A 7,411-nucleotide genomic window follows, 5' to 3' on the forward strand; every position below is an offset into this window, starting at 1 on the left:
TATTATTTGCTTGACAAATATAGTTTATTAATATATATATTGAAAATATTATTGGTTGTAAATTCCCCATTCTCTTATTTGGACTATATGTAAGATGGGCTTTCAAAATCTCAATAGGGTTTTTGATTTGGGCCAAGGCCCAACTTCAGAATAAATTGTGGGCCCTATGAATGATCCACCAAGGAGATTAATGCATTTTTAATATTTAATTCTTCTTTTAGAAAACAACAATTATATAGTAATAATTAGGTCTCATATATGTGTGTTATATGCTCGAGATTATTTATTAGGTATTTTTAATATAATTTTTTTTCAAAGTCGTAACATTTTAATGTTATTAAAAATAATACATATTTTTCTTAAATTAATTATGAATAAATGGTATTAACCTTAATGGATCATAACCAATTAATTATTATTATTATTTAACTTTTAATGTCTGTTTGTCAACCATATTTAATTTTTCATTTCTATAATAATGACTTTTCTCGAGTTTCTATTTTTCAAAATACTTTTTTAAAAGAAAAAAAGTGGAATGGGACTCTGCGCGAATCGCCAAAGTTCTAGATTTGGAGGAAGAAGACAAAGTTTTTTTTTATATATATATAAATAAATTAAGTATAAAAAAAAAAAAATTATTGTTTTTAAATTATAAAATATATTAAAAATTTTGGATATTTAAATTTAAAAACTATTTTCAATATAATATTTTATATTTTAGTTTATCATTTTAGAGAACATAAAAGTTAACCGACATGTTTACGTCGTATTTAATTCGTAAAGCACATTTTGAAGTTTTAAAGGTAACTTTTAATTTTATTTTTTATTAAATTATTCAATTTAAAAATAGAAATATTAATCAAAATTTGATATCATTAAAAGCTTTTTTTAATTTCATTTTTTATGAAAATATTTCTATTAATGAGATAAATTCCAGGAATGAGTACTTTGAAAGGCATGTGTTTGAATTTTTCCCTATTTCTTAAAAAGGATAAACTTTGAAAATTAAATTAAAATATATATATATATATATATATATATATATATAATGATAACCAATCAAATCTTGACACTGAAACAATTTTTTTTAATTATTTTCTCCTCTTTTTATTTCTATTTCTTTTGTCCTTATCATTATAAATAGTCAATTTGATGCATAATTAATAATATTAAACATTATCCTAAAAAAAGCGAACTAAAATATATATTTAATTTAAAATAAAAATTTTAATTTAATTATTTAAATAGGGAAAAAGGAGAGATTCGTAATTGGAAAATCAAAAGTCTCGAGATATTTACGGCGGAAGAGCTTAACCACATCCATTTCACAACAGGGCATGAGCTTGACACGCGCTCGTCTCCGCTTCTCAATCTCAGCCGTCCACGTTTCTCTTAATCCAACGGCTTTCCTTCATTTTTCGTTTCCTTTATATTCTCCCTCAACTCTCTTTTCCTCTTCCATCTACATCCTCATCCTCTTCCACCACACGCACTCTCTCTCAAACCCTCAAATCAAATCTTCGTTTTCATTTCTGGTCTTTGTCAGTTCGTCAATCATGCTTCTTCCAGCTCCTTCCGCTTTCTCTGTCGTTAATTCCCGCGGGGAGAATGTTGTTCCTTTGTTTTCTTCTTCTTATTCTTCGATTCTGAAGCTTTCTCCGGCCAGAAATGGTGGTGGATTGGTCATTTCGGCCTCGAAAGGAGGTTCCAACACTCGGCCATTGACGGGGGTGATTTTCGAGCCATTTGAAGAAGTCAAGAAGGAGTTGAGTCTTATTCCTACTGCTCCTCAAATCTCTCTTGCTCGCCAGAAATATAGCGATGCCTGTGAGGCTGCAATCAACGAGCAAATCAGGTGAGTTTGGTTCTGTTTTTTAGATGGATTTGTACGTGTGGTTTCTCTTGACGGTATTGTTTTCACGTATTTGGTTGGTTTTTGTGGTTTCTGTTCTGTTTTTGGAAAGGGTCTTTATGTGGTGATGATCTTCTGTTCAAGAGATTTGGGTGCTTGGTTTTATAGTTCTCTGCTGTATTCTTTCCATACTTTCTGATCTTCCTTTGTGAGATAAATAATTTGAACCCATTTGAGTTTCTGTTCTGTTTCTATCTGATTTGATGTTTCTGTGGCTAACAAGGTATGATTTGATAACAGTGTTGAATACAATGTGTCCTATGTATACCATTCCATGTTTGCGTACTTTGATAGAGACAATGTAGCACTCAAGGGATTGGCCAAGTGAGTTTTTACATCTCATCCCATTTGAGTTATTCTTCTTCTTGATCTTTTTATCCTTGAACTGAGATGAAAAATGGTGTTATTCAAAGGTTTTTCAAGGAATCAAGTGAAGAAGAGAGGGGTCATGCTGAGAAATTAATGGAATATCAGGTAGATAAGATCGAGTGAAGTTGATGTTGGTTTTTTAATCTGTTTTTTAAATGATTTTGGGCTTGTTTTCTAGAACAAACGAGGTGGAAGAGTAATATTGCAGAGTATGATTAAGCCCTTGTCTGAATATGACAATGAGCAAAAAGGAGATGCCTTATATGGTTAGTTTTGCTGGGTTTTTTCTCCTCTTTGGTGATATTTGATTCGCTGTAATAATATGAATTCTCTCTTTTTAGCAATGGAGCTTGCTTTGTCCCTTGAGAAGCTAACAAATGATAAGCTGCTTCAATTGCACAAGGTAGAGTTTAGCTTTCACGTTCTCGTCCCTCGTGTTGCCAGAGTTCGAAAGTGTTTGAAATGTGTTGATATCATCTGCATTGTCATTAGGTAGCTGAAGAGAATAAAGACGTGCAGCTGACCGAGTTTGTCGAAAGCGAGTTTTTGGGAGAACAGGTATTAATTATTGATGATGATGTTTGTTCACAAATGAGCTGAAATATATTCACAATTGTTCTTCAAACTTTGTAGGTGGGAGCAATCAAGAAAATCTCAGAGTATGTTGCTCAGCTAAGAAGAGTGGGGAAGGGACATGGTAAGAATACACCGACCGCTCGTCTTTCTCGTTCTACATTGATCGGAATAGATTGTCGATCCTAACCCATATGAATGAAAACATTTTCAGGAGTTTGGCACTTTGATCAGATGCTGCTTCATGCATGAGGGGAAATCAACAATGGTGCTTGTTTGGTAGGGCTACATTAGAGTTAAGTTTAGTGAAATATGAAAATAAAATGGTTCAGCTCTGTTGCTGTGCCATGGGTGGGTATGCTATTAGGTGTTACAAATTTGTCTTGTTAACATGTTAATGTTTCTTGTTATTTTTGTTTCAAATGTTTTATCTTAATAGATTGAACATCTATCTCTTCAATTCTTGAATTTAAAAATAAAAATATTATTATCCTATTTTTGTAGAAACAAAAAGAGGAAACACTTCAATTTATAAATATTACCATATACTTTATGAAAAAAAAAATCCTAAGAGAAATATACTAATATCAAATGATTATCCTTCATTTTTTCTTTTAAAAAAAAATTCGAACATAAAATAATAATATTTTCATCTCCATGTTGGAAAAATGGAGAAATTTGACAGACTACGGAATTAAATAGAAGCAGTGTGTTCATCACATTTCTAGTAGAATTAAATAGTCTAAAGATCTATTTTACTCATAATAATAACTAAAAAGAGTGGACAACTGTGTTCAAATCATGACTACTACTACTACTACTACCATACTAAACTCTTAAGCCGTGGCTGCGGTTTGGCTGGCAAGCCTCTTCCTGGCCTCTTCAATGATAGATAGTTTGATACCCTTGCCCTTGGGAAGGGATACCCATGGCTTCGTCCCCTTCCCGATGGTGAAGACATTGCACAGCCTAGTGGCAAATTCGTGCCCAGTTGCATCCTGAACGTGAATAGTCTCGAAGCTTCCCTTGTGCTTCTCCCTGTTTTTAATTACTCCGACTCGTCCACGATTTCTTCCACCGGTCACCATCACAACATTTCCAACGTCAAACTTGATGAAATCAGCGATCTTGTTTGAGTCGAGGTCCAGCTTGATAGTGTCGTTTGCCTTGATCAAGGGATCGGGATAACGGATTGTACGTCCATCGTAAGTGTTCAGGTAAGGGATTCCCTTCTGCCCAAATTGCACTGAGCGAACTTTGCAGAGCTTAAACTGCAAAAACAATATCAGAGTCGTACTAAAATAGATTTTATAAGACAGGATTGTTGTATGAAATAACAGATCAGAGCTCCATGCAAATGACAGCAACTAACCTTAGACTCCTCATCCCTGATTGAGTGCAAACGGAATCGGCCTTTTGTGTCATAGAGGAGACGGAAATTCTCATTTGTTTTGGGAATCGACACAACATCTAAAACAAAAAGAAGCAAAGGCATTATGCATAAAATGTATCTAAATAATAAACGGATCACATTAAGCAACAACGAGACAAAGCAGTCCCATATGTTAAGATAATAATATTGATGAGAGTAGACAATCAAATCATTGGAACATATTGTATATCGGGTTACTGTTAAGTATCTTGTTTGCAAATGGAAATTTTGCTGGAAAAGTTGAAGATGTATTCGCTATACTCCGCCTCATTTGTTTCAGACAAAACTTCTTATGGGAACAAGATTGATTGAAAGTGCTTTTGACTTTGATTAAGAATAATAGGGAGAAGAGTTGAAAACAAAGACATACAACAACATAAGGATAGTAGTTATTAGGAGGGTGAGGATGAGGGGGAGCACTGGAACTATGAGAAATGCTCAATAAATATTGAAACTGAAACAAAGGTATAAAATACAATGTTTAAGATCATCATACCCATGAAACCAGCAGGATAGGTCTTATCTGTCCTAACCTTCCCATCGACCAATACATGCCGTTGCATCAATATTGCAATGACCTCACGGTATGTGAGAGCATATTTCAATCGGTTTCGCAAGATAAGGATCAATGGGAGACATTCCCTTGATTTATGTGGTCCAGATGAAGGTTTGGGGGCCTACAAAGGTGTTTAAAAGGTAGAACTAAATGTCAGAAATAAGCAAAACGTGAAGCTAAATGACAAGGTAAACTGAAATGGGAACTATAAATTTCACTCACAAATGCACCACCAAGTTTGTCGAGCATCCAATGCTTAGGAGCATTGAGCCTCTTCAAATGCTTCTTCAATCCTCTTGCCTGTCAAAACCATCGACATTAATTTCATACGCAAATTTAACAAATCTGAACACCGAAATGAAAGTTAACAAAAATATGCGGATGAATAGGGATTGAGGGACGACCAAATTAATTGTGCTTTTGGGGATCAATTAAATGGTGAACTTAAATTTACATGATGGATGGTAGCAGAACAGAACACATCCACACACTCTAGAGCAACATATCACGAAAATAACTCGTGTAGGCAGTTGATAGACATCTCTGAGCCCGTAATTCCTATATGAACAACAATTCTCACAAAAAAAGAGTAAAAAAAAACCAAAATAATGCGAACATATAGAACACTGGAAACCCAGTTGAGAGTGAGAGTTCGAGAATCGTGGATGAATGAGCCGAACTCTTTACTGTAGTGGGTTTACAGGTTAGAGCTCGCAAGTCTCAAACAGATAGCATTAAAAAATCGAATTCTATCGAATCACCTAATAACGATACAAACATAACAAACAAAAAAATCACTATGGAGATGGAGATGGAAACAACAGTATAGACCATCTTAACCTAGAACGAAAATGGATATATCATATCAAGCAAAGGAGAAGAGAGTTTGTAAAGAGATCCACGGACCATATTTTCAAAACGAAGTTCGACGGAAGTGAGATTGCCGCTGGCGGCTGCGGGGAGTGAGCTAGAGCTTCTGCAGACGCGAAGAACGGAGTTGGACCAATGGCGGAACTACGTTACATGAAAGCTTGAAGCCAACAGAGAAGAATGGAGGTTATTTGAGAGAGAGAGAACTGAAATTAGGGCAAAGTTTTTGGGCCAATAAACTGGTATGTCATTAAGATTTGGGCTGGGCTTTGTGGAAGAACTGAATCTACATCGTTTGGGTTATTGGGCTTGGGCTTACGGCAGGCCCAATTGAACGTCAAGGTTCAAAGTTTCAACTAGATTTTAAACTTTAATATGATAACTATAAAATAAATTCTTCCAAAAGTCAATAAATACCTTTAAATTCGTACTTTTTATTTTATTTTTATTAATTCGTTGGGTTTAACTACACTGTTGCTATAAGCTAGTATGTGACTTATTCAACATTAAACAAAGGCCACATTATATATTTTCTACTTCGAGTTTGGTCAAATTAGGCTTAAACATAACCCATATCTAACCAAACCCGACCCTTGTAATCTAGATTGGATTGATTCAGGTTGTTTGGTTCATTATACACCGCATACTACTTTATCCACTCAATTACATAATGTTTTTGTTGATGCATCGAAAAAAGTCTAAAAAAACGTCAATTGTTAAAACCTTGTCTTACATACTCAATTGTTAAAAGAATAATTTATACGTGCACGGTTTTAAATTTTTAATTTCATTCCCTTAAAAACTTAAGTTGCATTTTCTTAATTTTACAATCAATTATGGTTGAAAATATAGAATTAATAGATGGAATAAAAAACTATATTATTGCTCAAACCTCGTTGAAATTTACAAGTTTTTTATAAAATTATTAAATATTTGATTCGTATACTAATCAAACCTTGTTTTGTTTTATTGTTAAAATAAAATTGACCTAACAAGCCTTCCCGATTAAGATTCAAACTGATTTATGTATAAATAAATAAAAATAATAATAAAAAGCATTTAAGTGAGAAGCCACGTCATAGCGCCAATTAACTTTCGGTCGTGCCTTGCCGCGTTTGCAGAAAAAACCCCTTCTGTATTTATTTCTTTTATTTTTTTAATTCACATTTGGTGGGAGAGAATTTTTCGGTGCTTTCCCTTCCGTTATATTATATATATTCTTGAATTCTCTGGGCACGGATAGGCGGCAGGAGCGAAGCAAACTGTAATGGCGGGTTTTCTTCTACTTTTCTTATTCTTGTTCACTAATTCTGTAGCCGAAGAAGTATCGTTCGGTATCAAGCAACATCTATCGACCGTTACTAGGTTCTCTCTCAATCATCTTTCTCATTCATTTCGCGATTTTTCTGCTGTTCAAATTGGTTTCTTTTCAGTCTATCTGTGTGTGTGTTTTTTTGTGTGGATTTAAGTATTTATGTGAGTGATTGGTGATTGGTTTCATGAGCAACATCTTTCGATCTCGATGTGTTTTCGTACGATGATTTGGACATTACTGTTTCGAATTGAACGAGTGAAATGGAAGATCGATTCCTTACATTTTTAGATTTTGCTCAAGTTCCTTGAACACTGAAAAGAAAGTCAATGGCCTTATCACGTATGCCTTTTTTTTTTTTTTTTTTTTCCGTCTCGATTTTGGTGG

At 34.0% G+C, this 7,411-nt stretch overlaps 3 protein-coding genes across 5 annotated transcripts in view; 2 read left to right on the forward strand and 1 right to left on the reverse strand.

Annotated features, from left to right (window-relative positions):
* The first annotated feature begins 1,441 nt into the window (after positions 1 to 1,441).
* Positions 1,442 to 3,337, forward strand: LOC111491470 (ferritin-3, chloroplastic-like). Its single transcript, XM_023140397.1, has 8 exons — positions 1,442 to 1,855; positions 2,153 to 2,236; positions 2,326 to 2,386; positions 2,460 to 2,547; positions 2,623 to 2,684; positions 2,774 to 2,839; positions 2,915 to 2,978; positions 3,069 to 3,337. Exons 1-8 carry the CDS (start codon positions 1,557 to 1,559, stop codon positions 3,104 to 3,106), a joined length of 762 nt encoding a protein of 253 aa, XP_022996165.1. The 5' UTR covers positions 1,442 to 1,556; the 3' UTR covers positions 3,107 to 3,337.
* Positions 3,338 to 3,528: 191 nt separating this feature from the next.
* On the reverse strand, positions 3,529 to 5,902 carry LOC111491616 (40S ribosomal protein S4-3-like). 2 transcript variants are annotated; one of them, XR_002719726.1, is made up of 6 exons: positions 5,749 to 5,902; positions 5,065 to 5,142; positions 4,783 to 4,963; positions 4,227 to 4,324; positions 3,641 to 4,125; positions 3,529 to 3,540 (listed from the first exon to the last, which is right to left on the reverse strand). XR_002719726.1 is itself a non-coding variant. In XM_023140596.1 (5 exons), exons 1-5 carry the CDS (start codon positions 5,749 to 5,751, stop codon positions 3,691 to 3,693), a joined length of 795 nt encoding a protein of 264 aa, XP_022996364.1. In that variant the 5' UTR covers positions 5,752 to 5,902; the 3' UTR covers positions 3,553 to 3,690. The 2 variants fall into 2 exon arrangements, 1 of the variants encoding a protein (XP_022996364.1); XM_023140596.1 differs by lacking the exon at positions 3,529 to 3,540 and having other exon boundaries at positions 3,553 to 4,125.
* Positions 5,903 to 6,878: 976 nt separating this feature from the next.
* LOC111491066 (multiple inositol polyphosphate phosphatase 1) overlaps positions 6,879 to 7,411 on the forward strand; it is a 7,801-nt gene continuing 7,268 nt past the window's right edge. For both annotated transcript variants that reach the window (XM_023139817.1, XM_023139810.1), the window contains exon 1: positions 6,879 to 7,077. In XM_023139817.1, the coding sequence (XP_022995585.1) occupies positions 6,980 to 7,077 (98 nt within the window). In that variant the 5' untranslated portion in view covers positions 6,879 to 6,979. The remainder of the gene's footprint in view (positions 7,078 to 7,411) is intronic.

The sequence above is a fragment of the Cucurbita maxima genome, unplaced genomic scaffold (genome assembly GCF_002738345.1).
Source record: "Cucurbita maxima cultivar Rimu unplaced genomic scaffold, Cmax_1.0 Cma_Scf00001, whole genome shotgun sequence".
Classification (NCBI taxonomy): Eukaryota; Viridiplantae; Streptophyta; class Magnoliopsida; order Cucurbitales; family Cucurbitaceae; genus Cucurbita; species Cucurbita maxima.

What these genes read in the sequence shown, in the direction of transcription:
- LOC111491470 (XM_023140397.1), top strand. Translation starts at nt 1,557, where the DNA reads ATGCTTCTTCCAGCTCCTTCCGCTTTCTCTGTCGTTAATTCCCGCGGG. An exon ending in GCACTCAAGGGATTGGCCAA is followed by an intron (nt 2,237 to 2,325) that starts GTGAGTTTTTAC and finishes TGTTATTCAAAG; the next exon opens with GTTTTTCAAGGAATCAAGTG. An exon ending in AAAAGGAGATGCCTTATATG is followed by an intron (nt 2,548 to 2,622) that starts GTTAGTTTTGCT and finishes CTCTCTTTTTAG; the next exon opens with CAATGGAGCTTGCTTTGTCC.
- LOC111491616 (XM_023140596.1), bottom strand. An exon ending in ACAAACTTGGTGGTGCATTT is followed by an intron (nt 4,964 to 5,064) that starts GTGAGTGAAATT and finishes ACACCTTTGTAG; the next exon opens with GCCCCCAAACCTTCATCTGG. An exon ending in TCAGGGATGAGGAGTCTAAG is followed by an intron (nt 4,126 to 4,226) that starts GTTAGTTGCTGT and finishes TTGTTTTTGCAG; the next exon opens with TTTAAGCTCTGCAAAGTTCG.